At 32.0% G+C, this 21517-nt stretch overlaps 3 protein-coding genes across 8 annotated transcripts; 1 reads left to right on the top strand and 2 right to left on the bottom strand.

Moving 5' to 3' along the window:
- Positions 1-951: 951 nt before the first annotated feature.
- Positions 952-4338, top strand: LOC142545521 (tubulin beta-5 chain). Of its 2 annotated transcripts, none has more exons than XM_075652743.1 (4): positions 952-1107; positions 1778-2176; positions 2322-2591; positions 3330-4338. In XM_075652743.1, the coding sequence occupies exons 2-4, from the start codon at positions 1783-1785 to the stop codon at positions 4007-4009; spliced, it is 1344 nt and encodes a 447-aa protein (XP_075508858.1). In that variant the 5' UTR covers positions 952-1107; positions 1778-1782; the 3' UTR covers positions 4010-4338. The 2 variants fall into 2 exon arrangements, with proteins under 2 accessions (XP_075508858.1, XP_075508859.1); XM_075652744.1 differs by having other exon boundaries at positions 970-1116.
- A 4859-nt stretch (positions 4339-9197) lies between these two features.
- Positions 9198-12593, bottom strand: LOC142545524 (putative mediator of RNA polymerase II transcription subunit 26b). Of its 2 annotated transcripts, none has more exons than XM_075652746.1 (9): positions 11574-12593; positions 11242-11310; positions 11037-11119; positions 10666-10718; positions 10449-10567; positions 10308-10335; positions 9936-10204; positions 9761-9848; positions 9198-9684 (listed from the first exon to the last, which is right to left on the bottom strand). In XM_075652746.1, exons 1-9 carry the CDS (start codon positions 12036-12038, stop codon positions 9554-9556), a joined length of 1305 nt encoding a protein of 434 aa, XP_075508861.1. In that variant the 5' UTR covers positions 12039-12593; the 3' UTR covers positions 9198-9553. The 2 variants fall into 2 exon arrangements, with proteins under 2 accessions (XP_075508861.1, XP_075508860.1); XM_075652745.1 differs by having other exon boundaries at positions 10449-10573; positions 11574-12592.
- Positions 12594-18728: 6135 nt separating this feature from the next.
- On the bottom strand, positions 18729-20210 carry LOC142545525 (mitotic-spindle organizing protein 1B-like). 4 transcript variants are annotated; one of them, XR_012820299.1, is made up of 2 exons: positions 20091-20210; positions 18729-19099 (listed from the first exon to the last, which is right to left on the bottom strand). XR_012820299.1 is itself a non-coding variant. In XM_075652748.1 (2 exons), exon 2 carries the CDS (start codon positions 19094-19096, stop codon positions 18887-18889), a length of 210 nt encoding a protein of 69 aa, XP_075508863.1. In that variant the 5' UTR covers positions 19097-19099; positions 19200-20030; the 3' UTR covers positions 18729-18886. The 4 variants fall into 4 exon arrangements, 2 of the variants coding, with proteins under 2 accessions (XP_075508863.1, XP_075508862.1); XR_012820298.1 differs by having other exon boundaries at positions 20084-20209; XM_075652748.1 differs by lacking the exon at positions 20091-20210 and adding an exon at positions 19200-20030.
- Positions 20211-21517: the final 1307 nt, after the last annotated feature.

The raw sequence follows: 21517 nt of genomic DNA on the forward strand, positions 1-21517 counted from the left end.
CTATTTCACATGTTTATTCTATAACATGTATCAAACTATGCTTACATGTTAATAAGAGAAGGCAAAATTTCAAACAACATTTTAGCAGAGTTAAGAAAACAGGTAATTTATTTAAACGTGTTGGTTTTTGAAATTTGGTAGGTTTAGGTGACGTGTATAAAAGCTTTTTTTGTTTAAATTTGAAATTAATTTAAAGTGTGGCGGGAAATGTGCAATTATTTTTTTAAATAATGACATGCTAAGTAATTAATTAATTAAATTTCATTCTTTAACGATTATGCTTTAAATATCGTAAATGTTTACTTTTCATTAAAAATAATAATATCCAATTATACGAATATAGTAATTTAAATTACTTGGAACTTTAAAAATTTACTAACTCGGTTATGTAGGATTTTCACTTCCCATTTATAAATGAATTGAAAACAAACCATAGCGTTTCGAATTTGGTTACAAAATTTAAAATAAAAACTTTCCGTTTTAATTTTGAGATAGAATTATAATTAAAACTCAAGGTTATAATTAATTAATTATATATAGATTTTAATTATAAAAAAAAAAAACCAGCGCATTATATGCAACAACTAATAATATATTTATTTACTCCGGGCCACATGGCACATGCCAACAATTATCTATCACGTGACCGCCTGCAACCATAGTTGTGTCTGCTTCTATCCAACAGTATCGGCGTACTTCACTCGCCTCAATCATATTTCCTACACGCGCATCATGTAAACAAATCGAATAACTCCACGTAGGCTATTAATTCCCCTAAGATCATAGCGTGTGTTTCAGCCACAGCTAGTGAATATATCTTTAAGATTTTAATCGAAAACCCCCTTCTCAAAAAAAAAATAAAATTCTGTTGCTATACTCCCTGATTTCATCTCGTCCGTCGATTTTCGCAATCGTACGGCGTCAATAACCAATAGCGTTAGGAGGGAAACAACCTGTGCCGCTGATGGCTCTTGCCACACAGATAAAATCCCTCGGTGTGGCAAACATTTCTTCTCACACGCTCTCTCACTCACTCTCATCGATTGAGTAGATATCACTCACTCGATTGCCTCTGCAATTTCAGAGTCTCTCTTCTCGAATTCGAAGGTATTTTCTGTAAGATCTAGATCTGCTCGCGATGTTTATGTTTTCATAAAGGAATTTCTCATAATTTTACGTGTATGAACGTTGATTGCTGATGTTAGAGAAGATATTCCTTGATTTTACGCTTAGATTACTTTGTCAAGTCGATTTTGAAAGTTTATGTGTTCGGAAGTCGAAATGTTGGTAGATCTAGACGATTGTCAGCATTTCGTGGTTTCTTATGACTTTGACATCGTGCTGTTTGTAGATCCGATTTGTATTTGAGAATTTTATGATACAACGACATCAATATTTTTGCTGTATGGCTAGATCTGTGCAATATCTAATAGTTTATTGTTACTTCAGGCAGAATGTATATGCGTGTTTATACATGTTATGACTTGTTTTATTTTGCGGATTAAGGTTTGATTTTCGTTTTCATCTCGTTAGATCTCGAATTTTGCTGTAATATGGATTGGGACTTCAAAATATTGTTACTTGTAGTGGAAATTTTACGTTTTATCGTTCCCTTCAGGAAATTGTATAATTTACCGGGATTGTAGATACTCCTTCATGTATCTTTCAATTATTAAAGTTGTTTATCTCGACAAACAACTTAATCAGTTGATTCGTCCATTTGTGATGTGATAAATGATCATGTGTTTCTTTTTGAGAATTTTTATGAATTATACAGGAACAATGAGAGAAATCCTGCACGTCCAGGGAGGGCAATGCGGCAACCAGATTGGTTCAAAGTTCTGGGAGGTTGTCTGTGATGAGCATGGCATAGATCCAACTGGACGATATGTTGGAACATCCGATGTGCAATTGGAGCGTGTCAATGTTTACTATAATGAGGCGTCTTGTGGGAGGTTTGTGCCTCGTGCCGTGCTCATGGATCTCGAGCCTGGGACCATGGACAGTGTCCGTACTGGTCCATACGGCCAGATCTTCCGTCCTGATAACTTTGTGTTCGGCCAATCGGGTGCTGGAAACAACTGGGCCAAAGGGCATTACACTGAGGGTGCTGAGCTGATTGACTCAGTTCTTGATGTTGTGAGGAAGGAAGCTGAGAACTGTGACTGCCTTCAAGGTAAATTATTGATTTTTCTGGACTTGGTTCTTTGTTAGTTACGACCGGGATTCATAATTTGTGGAGATTTCTCGTTTTGGAAAAATTTGACGACATTTTATTGGACTTTGATGAGGTCGCCTGAAAGTTTAAATCTTGCTTCTAGGTTTCCAAGTGTGTCACTCACTTGGTGGAGGAACTGGTTCGGGAATGGGTACCTTGTTGATCTCAAAGATCAGGGAAGAATACCCTGATAGGATGATGTTGACATTCTCAGTGTTCCCTTCACCAAAGGTTTCAGATACGGTGGTTGAGCCCTATAACGCCACTCTTTCGGTGCATCAACTTGTTGAAAATGCAGATGAATGCATGGTGCTTGACAATGAAGCTTTATATGATATTTGTTTTAGGACACTCAAACTTACCACTCCTAGCTGTGAGTATAATTCACCAAAATTGCATTTCATTTTGCATTTTTACCCCTTGAATGTTTTTATATTTAAAAAAAATCTGATCTGCTATTAATATATTCCTAAGGGGCATTCCTTAGTGATTTACAATGTTTCTGGTTTTTGTCCGCGTGTGTTTTTGCCCTTGCTTTTATAGGTCGTTATCTTTACATTTGAAACTAGTAATATGAGTGAACAAATTATGCAGAGGCATCGAATAATTTTATGCTGTGGGAATTAAGTGTTGGGATATTCTCCATGTTTCAGCATCTTTGTCATGATAAAATTAATGTTATGACGACACTACCACTATTGATGACCATGTCAAACGTTATATAGGATTCATTAAATTTTCTGTAGAGTGAGCCCCTTCACACCGGGACAACATTATTGGTTGTTCCATTGGTGTTATATGTCTTCTTGACAATATTTCAGTGCTTCTTGTTCTATTTTCATGCAACCAAAGCATCTGTTTGGTATTATTCTGTTTATTTGTTTCCCTTGAATAACATACATCCTTCCTTTTGGCTGGTGTTGTGGCGTAGAATTTTATATTCAAAATTATGTCTACTTAGTATGTTTTTGCCTTGTTAGATGTTAATAGCGTATTAATTAGCAACATCTCATGTCTTCTGAAAAGCACGAATTCTTACGGCAACTAGCTGTATTCTTTTAAACGGCAAAGGAATATCCTTACATCATTATGCTTTTCCTTGTTAATCCAGTCGGTGATCTTAACCACTTAATATCTGCAACTATGAGTGGTGTTACCTGCTGCCTTCGATTCCCCGGTCAACTCAACTCTGATCTAAGAAAACTAGCTGTCAACCTGATTCCGTTCCCCCGTCTGCACTTCTTCATGGTGGGGTTTGCTCCTCTAACCTCTCGTGGTTCCCAGCAATACCGTGCCCTAACTGTTCCAGAGCTGACTCAACAAATGTGGGATTCCAAGAACATGATGTGTGCTGCTGACCCACGCCATGGACGTTACCTCACAGCCTCAGCCATGTTCCGTGGAAAAATGAGCACCAAGGAAGTAGATGAACAAATGATAAACATTCAAAATAAGAACTCTTCCTACTTTGTCGAGTGGATTCCAAACAATGTGAAATCAAGTGTTTGTGACATCCCACCAAAAGGACTTTCAATGGCATCCACCTTCATTGGCAACTCAACCTCAATTCAGGAGATGTTCAGACGAGTGAGCGAGCAGTTCACTGCTATGTTCAGGAGGAAAGCTTTCTTGCATTGGTATACAGGTGAAGGGATGGACGAGATGGAGTTCACTGAGGCTGAGAGCAACATGAACGACCTTGTTTCTGAGTACCAGCAGTACCAGGATGCTACAGCCGATGATGAAGAGGATTATGTGGACGAGGAAGAAGAGGAAGAGGCGCACATGTGAGATGAAAACCGTCCAATTTTTCAACTTTTCATCAGCGTTGGGAAATTTTTCTGCTTTACATCAGTGTTTGGAAAATCTACTATCTTGATCTGTGTTCGGTACATTTCTGCATGGAAGGTTCAAAAACTACCTGGTATCCATCTTCCGAATCTGCTATTAGTAGCTACAAGAAAATGGGAGGAATATCGTGATCACTATTGGGGATTGTAGTTTCTGTTTAGTGTTCGGTTTGGAGTATTATTGTGAATCTTCGATGATATGTTGTAGACAATACTACTGGTTATGCAATTTGTGTTGAACCAAATGGAATGAGGTGCATTGATAATAAATATCGCTACCCTCTTGCATTACTGTCATAATAATAACATGGCTAAATTATCATCATAACAAGCTTGAGAAACAACACAATTTTGAAGGGGTTATCGATACCCTGAGGACGGCATTACTAGTGGACGTTCTCGAGTTTTGAACTTTTGATTACTTCCATAAATGATTACAATATTTACCTATTATTTCAACTTTTTTCGTCATGTTTCATAGTTACGACAAAATGCTTTTGAATGTATATGAAATATATGGTCAAAACCATCTTAATTTGACAAATAAAACTAAATTCAATGCTGCCACATTCCATTTTCGGAAGCATCACAAATGAAAGATAAAGTAACCATATTTTTTGTTAAAAATACTTAAAATTTCAGCGACCAACGATGGAATATCATATATAGGCCTTTATATTCCCTCAAGAAATATATATATGCTTTTATTTTTATATCATAATTCGAATTGCATGCTTGTCAAAGCTCATTATTGTAGGTTGTCCCAAATTCAAAGTGTACATTAGGGCCACCGTTCAACATTTTCCATTAATTTGCCAAGTTCTTATTTTGGTGATTGAAGGTTCAAAGTTCAAGAGGGGCTATCCCTTTCCCACTCACTTCAACATTTCTCTATATATAATAATTCACATTTTTAATCTATTTTACGTAAAAATTAAATTATATTTCTTTTTTATAAATATCTTGCACAATAATTATGAAATATAAGTTGGCGTAATGGAAATGTGGTTGTGGGTTATAGGATAAGGGATTTTGCCGTTGATTTAGATACATGATTTAGCATTGTATGCATCAAGCCACGTGCTTTAGGATTGAGTTTTCATGTGCAACAACGAACCATACACATGGATATCATTACTAAATTCATTAATTTGACAAATACATCGTTTTTGTCCAAATAAATAATCCTTTTCGAGGTCTTATTTGTGTCGAGAGATTATATCTTGCAGGAAAAAAAAATCAAAATCTGTATTTTATCTTAAATTTTTTTAAATACACTAAATTATTTTTTTTCAAGTCGAAAAGTGGGGCATCACATGGAATGCCACGTGAGAGGTGTACGAGTTACCAAATTAACATAAAATCAGTTTATTTAAGATGTGTGTGAATTAAATATTAAATATATTTTAGATGGAAATTTTATATTTGGAAAATGTTATAGACAACAAATTGTTTATTCCTCGTTCGAATAGCACAATCGGCTAAAATCCACTTTCATGAACCGTCTTTGAAAGAAAATGATGAGTCATATTAATGCTTTTTAAGCACAATCAAAACTATTATGTAAATAATGAAAGATGGTAAAAAATGATCGAGTTAAAGAGTGATGATGTCATATATTAAGATAAATATCTCAATCTTTCTATCTATAAATTTTATTATATCTTACATATAAGAGTTTTTATTTATGAGTAAAATAGTTTTGAATCATTCTCGGAACTCATTTTTCTCTCATCTATCATTTCGTGTTAATTTTTGAATATGTCTATTGTGAGACGGTCTCACGAATCTTTATATGTGAGACGGATCAATTCTACCGATATTTACAATAAAAGTAATACTCTTAGTATAAAAAGTAATATTTATTCATGTATGACCCAAGTTAGATATATGTCTAACAAAATATGACTCGTGAGACCGTCTCACATAAATTTATACCTTAAACAAAATTTTTCGCACGCATCTCATTTTAATTTGTCGACACCATCTCACTCACTCACTCACTCTAATTTTTTTTCCAATTCACATTATCAACTTAAAATTTCATCGTAGGGTTTTATTTATTTCACAAAATAAATAAATAAATAAATAAATAATGAGGCGAAATATTCGAAAATTTCTCCAGTAGAGAATCGATCGCAATAACTATTTAAATTGAAGGACTGATGAGGTACTCAATGACGTAAACTTCTTCCAACCCACAGATAAGTGAGTTTGACCACCCCTCGTTGTAATATAAAAAATTGAATGACCGATCATAATACAAATTAATAGGTACTTTGAAGTTAAACCATATTTAATAATCTGTATGCATACTGCCTATTATACAGAGGCATATTAATATAAGAGTATGTATCTTGTGAGACGATTTTACATATTTATATTCGTGAGATGAATCAACTGTGCTCATATTTACAATAACAAATAATATTTTTCACAAGTAACCCAATAGAAGACACGTCTGACAAAATTAACCAATGAAACTGTCTTAAAAAGTTTTCATCTCATAAAATTGACTTATGAGACCGTATCACAATAATTTTTTTGATTATCATAATATACTTATCTTTTTTAGCGTGTTTTAAATGTAATATGCACTTTTAAAACTAGTGAGCTTATAATTAATATTTTTTTTTCAATTTAAAATTACTATTATATTGTATACTATAGGATACTAATTATTATGATATAATTATTATAAAAAATTTTAATATATAAAAATCCCGTTCTTATACTACTATTATTTTTATGAAAAATAATAACAAAATAAGGAGTCTAACAAATATAATCACACTTTTTGTAAATATTATACTTTTTAAATCAACGTTACATGTACGTATATTCTTTTTAAAAAAATTAAGTAGGAAAGAGAATTTGTGGGATCAATTGGTTTGGATTCAAATTGCGAATTCTAATTTTACAAGTTCCCTAATTATTTCAAACTAGGGTTACCTAATAATTGGGTAATGTACACAAAGAAAATCAAGCTACCTCAACTCATATATTTGTCGTAAAACGGAGATATATAGGAGCCGTGCATGTTTTTCCCCCTCATTTTTGTCGATATCTTTATGGTATTTTACAAAACATGTTGTCTAAATAATTAATAGATATTTCTCTCCAATATTTTAATCAATTCGAAGCTTATTTATTAGTTTAATTATAATCAATCGAAGTCGTATGTTCAATTTTCAAATATTTACTGATTCCGGATGGGAGAGGCTAAGGACTCACGAGTCATTGAATAATTAATCGATGCGATTTTTATTTATTTATTTTTTTACAATTTTCTCCTCTGAATTGTTTAGGACGAGACATTTGGGTCAATTTCATTGAAAAAGCATGGTTTTGAGAATCAGTTGATATTGCCAACCTCACGAATTTTCATTTATTAATTTATGTAAAATTTGGGATTGGAATGATTCCAAACAAATTAAGAGAGTGAACATTTTATTTGGTATGTTATATAAAATGAACAAAAATAAACGAGATGCCAATTTTCAAATTCGAAACGTGGAATAAGTGATGGCATTCAAGATTTCAATTACCATATATTTTCCCAAAAAATATATGGAATCGGTATTTAGAGATTGGGGGCAGCGAATTTGATTGGGTGAGAATAAAAGAATAAGAATTCAATCTTTATCACTTGGGATCTCAAATGCAACAAAATGAGAATCAAATAACTCAATGCCAATTGCCAAATGCCACACACTTTTTCGTATCATTTTGCTATATTTTTAGCATTAGATAAATACTTTTATTTTATTTCAAGTGTTACCGTCACGCTTATTTCATTGATTTATAAGTCATAATTTATTATTTTTGATTATGAAGCATCAAATCATGGGACCTTCTTCATTTCCTATAATAAAGGGAATGGTCCACCAAATTTCATTACCAAAAATATTTTAATTTTCAGGAAATACATACTGTATATCCACATTATTCACAATTATATAAATTCACTTTCATCACGTTCAAAAATAATATTCTTATTACAATTTTATCTAAAACATTGTTATATTTTCAGATTCATGGTCGAAAAACTATGTTTATAATCCTCGAACTTGGATCATTAACCCTAGATCCTGAAATCACAGCCCCTAATTTTTAGAGGACGGAAATATAAAATATTAGCTTAAAATTGGAAAATTATATTGTGGCTCTCCGGCGTCGCTTGATTAATGTGATAATATAATAAATGATATATACAATATACATATAATAAAAATTAAAGTAATTTATCTTAGAAATCAAGACCCAAAAAAAAAAAAAACAATCGAGTTGTACGTGTGGAATCCATATACGCGGGCGGGTCCAGTGAATTGATTCAAAATGGGAGTGGAACTGGTCAAATATGATACGCGTAGAATTGGGAAAGTAGGGGGCCTCAGTTAAATTTTATATGCTCTTAAGAAATAATTTACATGTAATTGTATAATATTTCACCACCCTTTTACAAATTTAATTTTTAGTTTTATATATATATATATATATATATATATATACACCCACACCCCCGCAGCTTAGGTTTTATATGATTAGTGATCAAAATTTGACCAAATTATGTATTTTGAATTTAAGTGATTTTACGTATACGACAAAATATAATGGAGTGTTCCTTTTGGAAGGTAATAGAGTACTATCCGTTTGGGTGTGTGCCTAAAAATACATATATACATAATTAAAAGGGAAAAGAGGCTAATAAATTTGGTAAAATTGTTAAACTTGGTAATGTCATTGGCCATTAACAATTCAAGGGTTTAATTAATTGATTGATTATTTATTCATTTATTTTATTTAAAGTATTAAAAAGAAGAGAGCCAAAAGTCAACAATAATTTTTTCTTTCGTAGGAAGTTGACCTAACCCAACATCCAACTATATCACCAAAATTAATTGTTTATTTGTCACAAGAAAGTAAAAATAATTATTACGGATATTAACTATCTATTTTTCTGATAATATATGCACACAAAACAGGAAAATTTCAAAGAAATTCCATAAAAGACATACAAATGCAACATGGTCTTAACTTGCAAAATAATCTAACTGCAACTTCTATCATATAAAATAACACATGGCTGTCAAAAGTAAGACAAGCATGCATAACCTCAACAACTAAAATAAGTATAAATCTTTTTCAATAATTTTTTCAAGTTCAAATGTTTTAATGTAACATTGGCATTGTAATCATATAAAATGCACTCGACTACGTGAAAATAAAGTTAGGGGAAAAAAGGCCTAGACTCGATGACTAACTCCAACTCGTCGTTATTCTCTTTAAAAGTTCGACCATCAGGTTTCTGCTGTGAAGGCTAATTTTATCAGCACAGCAAAAGCCTGCTCTACCGATCAATCACTCAAAGTATACAGTTCATAAGCAACTCGAAACCATATGATCAGACAGTTAGCGGTACACTTAAGCATGTTATGGGTGGAGGTGTAAGAAAGATGATGAATTTTGGATTAGAGTCAGCGATTCACCGCCGCCCGTTTGCCCAATGTTGCCTGTTGTGGTGGCTACCAGGTCTGGTTTTCTGACTCTTCTGTGCAAGATTCTGCTTTGGGAGCTCGTGAATCTCCATTAGTTGTATTGTTCTCTGTTTCTTGGCTGTTGACAAGTACAAGATGATGGAATCAGTTATGAAAATGATAAACTCATGTGGCTCAAAGTAGGGGAAGCTAACCATTTTCTGCCGCTTGATAACCCTCATGAAGTTTCCGTTTTGTGACCTCCAGTTTCATCTGAACTGAGTCCTCATTGTCACTCAACTTCTTGTGAATAACAAAAAGATTAACGCAGTAAGAATGAAGATCAGAACCGCTAGGACACGATAATGATCATAAATCTATCTGTAATACCATCTTTTGTTGAGGTTGCATTGGTTTCTTCGGGGTCTCGTCTTTGTCTGGTTTTGTTCTGCGCAGTCCCGATTCGGTACTGCGAGGCCTGTTTGGTTGTTTAATCAACTTAGGTTCTTGATTTCTCGTTTTTTCATCCTTTCTGTCCTTTGCAGCAGCCCTTGAATCATCAAGATTCGGAAGCTTAAACATGGGAATTCCGGGCTTCTCAAGTCTTGGTCTTCTGCCATTCTCTCTGTTTTTGTTGAATGCCTCACTGTTTCTTGGATCTGAAATAACATTCCCATTAAAAATCATGAACCTCTTTAGTTCACTTTGTTGCGAGGAATTCAAATAAAGAACTGAATAGCAAAACCGAAAGAAGAAACTCACTTCCATCATCATCCATGCCATCAAAGAACTGTACCAGTCGCAAAGGAGGAACAATGTAACATAAAGAAAGATCTGTCAGTCCACAACGAAAACGTCCATACTTTGGAACATTTTATAATAAACAAAGAGAAGACACGACACCTGTGAAAGCTCCATCGAAGAAGGAGTGGCAAAGAAAGCTCCTTCATCTAGTGGAGGAGATGGAAGCCCTTCCTCCTCTTCTTCGACGACAGAAGTTTTCACAGACTCAGTCGCTACTTCTGCACCTTCGAGACATAAAAAATTTAATAGTTCAAAACAAGACATGAAAAGAAAATTCTAGATGCAATGAATGGTAGAAACATCTTCAAGTTGCTACCTGCAATGGCTTCTGTAGAACTAAACCAGGCATCAACCATAACCGTCCAATCCCTGAGTTTCGAAACAATGAGTGTAGGCAGTAAGCAAAAGCGATTTTATCATATAAAATACAAGATATTTCAAACTCCTTAATGGAAAAAAAGACATAAAAGGAACCACTCAAATCGCAGATCCAAGTTAAAAAATTTCGACAAACATGAATAAGAAATAAAATGCAATCTGAAAGACTTGGGACTAATTAGTACAGTCCACAATCATGTAACACGAATACAGTAAATTAATATATATACGTCACAGCAATCTAGTATCATATCAATCCAACTAAGTTAAGCATCAAACATCAATAACAGTAGAGCAAAGAGCACCTACCCAACTAAAGTCCTAGCCAGATTCCGAATTTCCTTAGATCTATGCTTCCGTAGAGCATTAACACATTTTCCAGCCTCGGTAGCCTGAAGTAGAAACAAGAAAGTTAGACAGCACTAGTAAAATGTGACAAGAATAGAGAAGCATAGATAATTCTGAAAGAACTCGAAAGGCGATTATCTATAGCCGGCAATAGTTCCAGTCAAACCTTAAGAATCTCCACAGACAAAGGCAGAAGCTGAAGCCTCCTCAGGGAATCAAACAATAACACGTCAGACTGTCAAGAAACAAGAGAGGCAACGATCAAACGAGATAGCCTAACCAAACAATCAATAAGGAAGCAAACGCACTTCTAAATTCTACCATAACAAAGGTATTAAGGTATCAATACATTTGGGCACAAAATTTAGAATAAATATCACAAACCAGAAGATATCTTGGCCAACCCAAGAACAAGCAAAAGATTACAGCTAAAATTAAATGAATCATCAATAAAAAAGCATCTTGACGAAAAACAATAATTCAGAAACAAAATCAAACCTCTTCTTCAGTGTTCTCGAGAATTTCCTTCATCCTCATGACCTCCTCATATAACTGAGACTCCTCATCAATCTCATCATTCAAAGCTTCAGCTTCCCCGTAGCTGTAATTACTAACTTGATTCGCATTCATCTCTATTATCTCCCTGTGATCTACGCAGCTATTCACCTTGCTTTCTTTTGAATCTTTACTCCCTACAGCCTCAGTCACACTTTTACGCTTATCCCCACTGTTTTCAGCACCCTTTACATTTGGCACAGCCAATTCAATTTTATCGCAACCAAAACATTTGGTAACTTTACATGTGAATAGCATCTCAGCAATTCGATCCCTGTTTAATTTGAAGTCGTAGGGGCAATCAGAGGCCGCAACCATGATTGCTTGCTCGATTATACTAAAGATATCACAGTTAGCCCTCCTGAAATACTCCCTCCACTTATCAAGAATCACCGAACTGTTGGCCATGACGAAAATTCAATTCCCGAGGCCTTGTTAAATGGGAATTTTAAACGAAAAAAAGGGAGTTTTTATCACAGTTGAGGGAAGGAAATTTAATCTTGATGAGACCCAGGTATCAAAATATTCGGATTTTTCAACGAAAAATCTGAAAAGTTGTGTTCCTTTTTTATCGGCTCTGGCCCAAGAATTTTGATGGGCACCTCTTATATCCGATAAAGAAAAAAAAAACCCGACCCTCAGCCGATGATCGGATTCATAAACAGGAATCGAGTTCAACAAGAAAAATCGAAAAAAAAGTGGGAAAAAATTATAAATAAATCTGTAAGCTTCCAGGCCAGGGAGATTCTCTAAACAACAGACGCAGAAAAAAGTAAATAATCCAGAAACGTTATTGTGAAGTCTGATGGTAAAAGAATTCAATGCATTCCACTTGAGAAATTCAGAGGAAAGTTTTGTGAGGATTGGGGAGAATTCAGAAGAGATTAAAATTGTGAGAAAAAATTAATGAGAGATAATCTCTCTCTATCTCTATCTCTATCTCTATCTCAAATACCATACAGGAGGATGTTTCACAGAGAAAGGGAGACCTTTTATTATACGTAAAAATAATAATTAATAAATGTGCTTTTTGTTGTAACAACGTCGAAAAATAAGTAGTTATTTATTTAACGAGGCATATAACAAAATAATTAAGCATGTTAGGAGTTGAATAAAACCGGAACTGATCTTAATTTGGTTCGATTTAATATGATTCAATCCTAAAATAATATAATTATTTCCGGTTTTAAATTGAGTTATACTCTCAATCTAATAAATCCGAAACCGATCCAATAACCTATCATACAAAACTGATTATTTTCATCACCCCGAATCGTTCCACTAACATGACATATTCATGAGCATATTTTTTTTTTTGTATAAATATAAATTTATTGAAGTTATTTTTACTTTTAATCTCGTGACTGCTTTTTATATTAATTATAATCATGATTATCGCATGGGGTTTTCTGAGATAATATTATATTATGATATATATAATATTAAAATACAACATAAAATTAAACTTGTTTAACTTATAATTTCAACAGTTTTGAAGAGTGGTGGTTGTGTTTCAAATCATGATGAGATAGTTTTAATTTTTTTTTTTTATATTGGCTTATCTATATTATCCGTAAATAGACTTCAGAGTGATCATATTGTAGAGATAAAATTAAAAATTTTAAAAATGATATTCAGATATTTTATTTTGTACAGATTGGCCGTTAACAGTTTTGACCTTTTACATAGTAATTTTGGCAACCTACGATTTTAATCTTCTCGGATGAATTTTGGATATAAATTTGTAGCCAAATATAAAAATAAAACGAGATATAAAGAGATAATTTAGAAAAAAAATCGTATTAGATAGTTAAAAATCCTGACTAATTATTTAATAGATACATTTTTGACACACTTAAAAGAATCAAGATTAATTTATCTAATGAGTTTTTATTTTATAATAAATAGGTAGTTGGAACACAATTATACTATCTATAATATATTTTTAGGAAGAATTATTAAAATAATTAGCTTATGATATTTGTATGAGAAAATTGATTTCAAATAAATTAAATTAAAGCGAGGGAGAAAATATTAATTTATGATTAAAGTGTGCGATTTTGTAGTAAAGCAAGTAAATGTAAAAAAATTGTCATTATTATTTGAAACTTCTTAGGATTCACTGACTCATTACCTGGTAACTCATTCACTTGAACATGTTCATTTATTTAGCATGTTCCAATTTCTTAATATATATTTCTCATTCTTCCTTTTTAACAGTTATGAAAGTTTTTCTTTTTCTTTTTCTTTTTCTTTTTCTTTTCTATTTATGATCCTTAAAATAGTGTGGTATCAAATCTTGAAAATATTATTTCATATTTAATGTTATTGAAAAGTTTGAACTTCGAATTTCTAAATAATTCTAATAAAAAATTATATCGAAATAATGTTGAATTGTTAGGTCACGAAATCTCGATGGTAAAGAAAAAGATGGTTGAAATTTTGACAAAAATTTGTGTGAGACGGTCTTACAGGTCGTATTTTGTGAGACGAATCTCTTATTTGGATCATCCATTAAAAAATATTATTTTATATGCTAAGAGTATTATTTTTTATTGAATATCGGTAGGGTTGACTCGTCTCACGGATAAAGATTCGTGAGACCGTCTCAAATGAAACCTACTCTGAAGTTTTTGCAGATGGCTTATAATCGTAAGCTAATATGACACAAAGTATTTTAATTTAAATCGAGATTTTGAATTTGAGATTGAAATACAATCGAGTAGATATCTTGTGAGATATATTCAATCTATATTTATAATAAAAAACATATTTTTAAAAATCTATTCACAGTTCTAAGTTCAATTCTTATTAGGACATTTTTTCATTTCTTTTTCTTATCTATTTTTTAATCCAAAGTGCACTGTAGTTCTTTACTATTTTTTATAATTATATTTCGATTCTCATTTAAATATAAATTTAATTAATTATAAAAAATATTGTACAAGTACGCAATACGTGAATCGATGTACTTGATATATATAATTTGTCAGTCTATATATCTAGATTGATGAGCCGTGTTGTGGACATTTTCGGCTGGGCGCATATATGAATTAAATTTGAAGAAGACGCGGTGTCACCAATCTACCAGTAAATTTAGATTACAAGGGACGATAAATGGACACCTACGTGACTTGTATATTTTACAGACAAAAAAGAGTTCAACAAATAAGTCTAAAATAGTTCCATAAATAAGTCAATATTTACTGTTCTACCCATATTACTTTAGATCCGTGCGGACCGTTTTTAACAAAAATAAAAAAAAAATTAAGTAAGTTATTTTTGAGAGGATCATATTGATCTTTATTCATGAAACAAGTCAATCATGTATATATTTACAATAAAAAGTAATGTTTTTGACATAAAAAATTAATATTTTTAAAAAATGATTCAATTAAATAATATGTCTCATAAAATTGACTTATAAGATCGTTTTACAAAAGTTTTTGGTTTTTAAATTTGTTCGCAGCGGCTTAGAGCTCATGTATTTGACAAAACAATATTTTGCGCTGGTTCTTCAAATCTGTTTGAGAAATGTAAATAACTATAAAAGCCGAAATTTATGATCAGGAATTAATAGTTTGTTTTTTTAATGGCATTCGTATAAATTTTCGAATTTTTTTGTGTATTGGAAAATTGTTTGTTTTAGATTTGGGTATCAAACGGATATAATATTAATTAATTGTTTTAAAATTAATTCTAGCTAGAGACAGGCATGATTATTTTATACGTGGAATATGAATAATTTTAAGTCAGTGCATGGAAATACTTCAATTTTTTTGTTCTAAAATGGTGTGCCTTGGGGGAAAAAAAGGAATTTGAATATTTAAATGTGTAGGTCTCTTGTGAGGCGGTCTCACAAATCGTTATATGTGAGACGGGTCAACTCTACCGATATTCACAATAGAAAGTAATACTCTTAGCATAAAAAATAATATTTTTTCACGGATGACTCAAATAAGAGAACTGCCTCACAAAATACGGCCCGTGAAACCATCTCACACAAGTTTTTGCCTATTTAAATTTAACAAGTTACCGAAAACCTTATGTTGTAAATTTTTGATAGAACTTTTTCCTCTCAAAATTCAACTTCACTATTTTTTTTTTATTTGTCATGAAGATACGATGAGTTTGACGATAGAAAATTTATATTTTTTCATATGAAAATTAATTTTTGTACAAAATCGTTTCCTCTTTAAATTAGTTAAAGAACACAACACACATTGTGAACAGAATGTTCGTTGGTCATGTTTAAATGAGTCGCATTTCACGTGTAATCATAGCGAGTAAGTCGTGTTCTGAAGCAGCACGCTATTAACTCGATGGCAATTTGGTGGTGAGACGAAGCAAGTAGACATCCATCTCCCTCTGTATCGTGAGACCCACTCTTTATCCTACATCAATCTTTATCCATTCTTTTAAATAAATAAATTAATTAAACAATTTATTTTTAAAGCTTAGGATCACATTTGCAACTACGACCGACGCCTCCTGACATATATATATATTTTTAAAATTTGTTTTTTGTAAACAAAATTTATTTTATTCTTTCCTTTTAACTAATTTCATAGTAAATACAATATGGATATATCCGGAGCTTCGAATTGAGTTGGGCTCATAACAAAAAATTGTATGAGACGGTTTCATGGATCGTATTTTGTGAGACGAGTCTCTTATTTGGGTCATCCATGAAAAAATATTATTTTTTATGCTAAAAATATTATTTTTTAACCCGTCTCACAGATAAAGATTCGTGAGATCGTCCCCGCAAAAAACCTAATATGGGTTCATATATTACCGCTGTTTGAAAATAAAATAAAACATTTCGCAGCAAAGGGTTGGCGTTGATAGTGACGTTAAAGGCAGTATTGGCCATAAAACAAGGGACACGTTTTTGAACAAAGAAATCTATTTGAAATTCTACGCACAAAGGCAATGGGCGACTCGGTCTCATCCTAATCGTATCTTTTTTCATTTACTGTACTTCCAATTGTCAAAACCTTTTTCTCTGACAATTTTATGGAAACACATGTATTCCAAATACCCACATTCTTATCCTTTTTTGTCCCCATTCGAGCTAATATTTGTTCATTTGTATTAAATTAAAATGTTCTCAAATAATTTCTTTATTTTTTTTGTTCTTTCAATTAAATCAGACGTCTATTGTGGCAATCTGACCTGTCTGATATAACTTAAATTATATTTTTTAATAAAAAAATAATCATTCATAATATTTTATGATAGATATAATATTATTAATATTATATAATTAAAAGTTTGATAGTCAAATCGGTCAAATTTTTTACATTGTAAAAATAAAATTAAAAAATTTACGTTTCGATTATCATTCCATTTTTTTGGTGCTAGAGCTGATTAAATTAAACATTCATCAACCACATCTATGTGAATATCGATGAAATGTTATATGTTTATTGGATGTGCAAGTGAGTGTCAATTCGTGACACAGTGATATTCAAGAGTTACAAATAATAAAACTAAGAACATTCGAGAATTTGACTCGATAAACATGTAAAGGGTGGTTAACTGTTTGTAGACTTCTAAATATTCATGATTCGTGTGATGGGTCAATCCTATAGATATTCACAATAAAAAGTAATATTTTTTAACGGATGACCCAAATAAGAGATCTGTCTTACAAAATACGATCCGTGAGACCGTCTTACATTTTTTTTTATCATTTTTATGTTCGATTATGTTTCGAGTTCGAGACATTTTAATTATTATGCTATCCGTGAACCACGCTTTATATACGAGAATTTTGGTTAGCTTTCTCGGCAGTTGCCTTGAAAAAAAAAAGAATTATTACGATAACTCTATAGTTGCTATTATATTATTATTATTATTATTATTACTATTATTATTATTTTTATTTTTATTTTTATTTTTATTGGTGTTGACGAAAGGAAACACAAAATTCATTGAATTGGTTTTGGATGGAGTTTGTTCAAAGTCAAGTCAAAGGCAAGGCCTACCAATTGATCTAAATTAGAGTTTTTATTTATTGAAGATATCACAATGCATGTTATGTTTTAGATTTGTTATATATATAATTATAACAATTACTCTTATTAATGCGACATTTGGAACCAAAACTAAAAGACAAGTATTTTTTAAAATGTTTTGCTTTTCTTTTTTTGGGAAAGTGTTACCTCATCATAACAATTTCAATAGTCACTCAACTATTTTATTTTTTAAATAAAATAACATTTAGGATAATTTTTAAAAATTAATGAAACCCAAAGATTTTACCATCCTATTTGAACATTTTTTTTCCCAACATCGAAATATATAATCGAAATGGTTTAGAGTCCTGCTATTAATGTGGGTATCTCCGTTTCCAGAGTAGGGTCTGCAGCTCAAATTAAAGCGTAACTTCGATAGGTTAACCTAAGAATATTAAAAAAGTAAAAATAAAAAATCCCATTCTGCAAAAGAAAAATAGTGAATGGTAAAGTAAAAAAAAAAAGAGTAGGTGGTCAATCAAACTAATCCTTGTATACTCGGATATTTGAAAATCGAAGTCAAATGTCATTGCGTACATACTTGGATTTCTTTCTTTTCTTGTTGAACTTACCTAGCTGTGTTCGATGGGCTTCAAAGTCAAACTAGACCAATATAAAAAGGGCCATTATCAAGAGTTTGATCCTTTTGTTTTTTAAAATACTAATCCTCAGCCCGATTCACTGTATAAATGAATATTTCACGAAATTGAAAAGACACATCAAAATTTCAAATTATATATATATAAATATAGGAATGCCCTTTTAGATGCGGCAAAACTAGGCATATTGTGCTTGTATTCAAAGATTTCGTTTCAAAAATAAAAAAATTAAAATTGTTCTTGGATAAAAGGATTTGAAAAAATGAGTTTTAAATATATGGATTTTAAATCAATTTGGTTGTTCGGACGAATTTAAGTTGAATGAATTTCAAATCCATAACTTGCTCATCCATGTAAAAAAAAATGTTAATTATAATGGATTTGAAATATAAAGAAGATGATTGTCGTTTCCTTCTTTCCAAGCGGAACCTAAGGGTATTTGGTTTGAAACATACAGGTTTGAGATCACTCAAAACTATTCAACCATATCTGCATGTATTAAAAAATTGACACATTCCAAATCCTTCTGCACAAACACCGCTGAGATGATCAGTTACCAGCTTATGGTTGATGTGAATAAAGGCCTTGTGACTGGATGAACTACCAGAAACAAATTTTTTGTTCAGATACAAGGTTAAGGAGGTGATGTAGAGGAAGAGGGAGCTAGTGATTCACTGTGATGCTCCTTGAGTACAGCAGCGAGTGACTCCGGGTTGAGACCCAACTCACAAAGCGCTATCAAAATTGATAGAGTATGGCGATCGAGCCCAGTTTCAAGAATGTTCGACATGTGGAACACCAAGTCCAGCGACTCGCGTGCAGTTCGTGCAGCTTCTGGGTCCATTTTCTTCATAAAAATATAATTTTCCTCAGGGTAACAAAAAATTGAAATAAAAATAACAAAAAGAAGATTTATTTGGGTACATGATTGATACTACGTCTCATACGTTATCATCTCCAAGAAAGGAGTGGGAAAAAACAAAGCAGCAGCAGCAGTTCAGCCAAGCCCAGAGAGCCAATGCATTACATTAAATGCAGAGAAAAACAAGTTGAAAATTCAAATGCTTCGCAACTTGGCACATGAAACAAATTATCACTGAAATAGAAATGTGGCTATATTAATTGATTAAAAGTGGTGCAGCTTTAATTTGAATACTCCCACCCAAAAATCTTCCCTTTCAACCCCAGTATATCTTCATGGCGATTGCATATGGACAACATACCAATTGAAATACCTAAATTTAAAGACATTATTTACAGGTAAAACAGGATTTAAAAACCGAATTTCAGCAAGAATTTCAAAATCAATTTGGCTCACCCGTGGATAGATCATAGAAGAACATAAGTCTAACCTATGAATAGAAATTTATGAACCCCTAACCCCCCAAATTAGCCAGCCAATCAATATGGGTTGTTTGGCTACTCGTGAAGATTGTATCTTCAAAAAAAGAACGCCAAATTTTTTGAAAAAATGACATCATCACCACAGTTCCAATATTCACATCGTCGTATAATCATCCCAACAAGCAAACTGAAAAATTATAAAGGAAGTCTAGCTCAAGAACACAACCTTCAAATTCTTAATCAAAATCCCTAAATCTTAGAAACTAAACACACAGATAGTAGCATTATAAAGATTATAAAACACAAATAAAAAATTTGCGAATTTAACCTCTCCCCATAATCCCAAACCCTAACATCGACAATCAACACCTATCAAATTCTTAAACCCAATCACAATACAAGACAATAATCATAAATACTTAAAATTAAACAATAATAAAAGTGATTTAGTTAATAAATGACAGAGAAGAAGGAATAGCAGGAATACCACTCACTTCAATGGAAGGCTCTCCCCCCTGTTTCACTCGTGGCCAGTGGAAGAGACGTTGAATTAATAAACTTACATTTTTTACACTTTGTTAATTAAATCAATAAAATTATTTTTAATTTTTTTCCTCAATAAAATTTAATTATTATTATTATTATTATTATAGTAGAACGCTCCATAAAATACTGCTTTAAATTAAATTGGATGAAGTCCTGATTAAAGTTACAAATATACCCTTTATATATAAAAAATAAAAATAATTTTTATTACTTTGATGTACTTTTTTACCTTACCCTCACTCCCCATGACTACATGTTCCTCAAGTTCCCCGAGCCCTCCTGAATTTACATGAATACATGCTATCCTTCTTCAAGAGGAAATTGTAAAAAATGGTCCAAAATCATCCACTTAAAATTTGATTTTTAAAAACCAATGAAGCTCTTTATACTACATGATTGGAGAGTTGAATCAAAATACTACACACAAATTCTATGTTTCGTAGCTAACAATATATATATATATATATAATAATAAGTTTTATTAAATCCTTTTATGTTCATTGATGAAGCAATATTTACCTATCGGATTTATAATTTTGACATGTTCCATCAAATCTAATAAACGTGTATTACCTAATAAATAAATACAAATATGAATACCGTTGCTGCACACCTAATGTACATACCTATTTGAGCACCGATGAGGTGTCACTCACTCATTGGATGCACAATTCATCGGTGCTCACATAGGTGTGCACGGTAGGTGTGCACCATATCAAAACTGTATGTATATGTTTGTGTGTGTGTTTTTGATATCCTCTTAGCATGTTAGTATATTATTAAAAAAGAGCATGCTAGAGTAATAATCACGAGATCTAGAATTGCAAACAGTAAGTAACAAGCCACTTGAATTTGTGATAATGGTTTTGTTATTTTCTTACATATATCGATAGCGTCATCATTAATGTATCTTTTTTGTCGATAGATGGATATATGTGCCAAGCAAAACCCATAACTAAGACCGATAATACACACACACAAAACGTACCCGCAAAGCCCATTCCCCGTATAAGATAACTCCCCAAACTTTGAATTACACACGCACAAGAATAATAATATAATTTGTTGACGATGTTACACCCAAGGAAAATAAAAATAAATAAATATTAGTTGAAACAATATATCTTTCATTACTGGCCATCAATTCAATTATTATCTCTAATAAAGAATGATAAAATTTTATGGATATGAGTGGGCACAGGTTGTATTGTTTTTATATTTTAATCTCTTTTTGCCTTTCCCATTGTTTTCCTGGCTCTCGTTTCGAAATTCAGATTCAAACCTGTGTATAAAGTTCCAAGCGGTAGGGCCGCTGCCACTTTCTTGTTTTATCATTTTTTTAAGATGAGTTAAAGTTTTAAGAGAAAAATAAAAA

The sequence above is a fragment of the Primulina tabacum genome, chromosome 5 (assembly GCF_025594145.1).
Source record: "Primulina tabacum isolate GXHZ01 chromosome 5, ASM2559414v2, whole genome shotgun sequence".
Classification (NCBI taxonomy): Eukaryota; Viridiplantae; Streptophyta; class Magnoliopsida; order Lamiales; family Gesneriaceae; genus Primulina; species Primulina tabacum.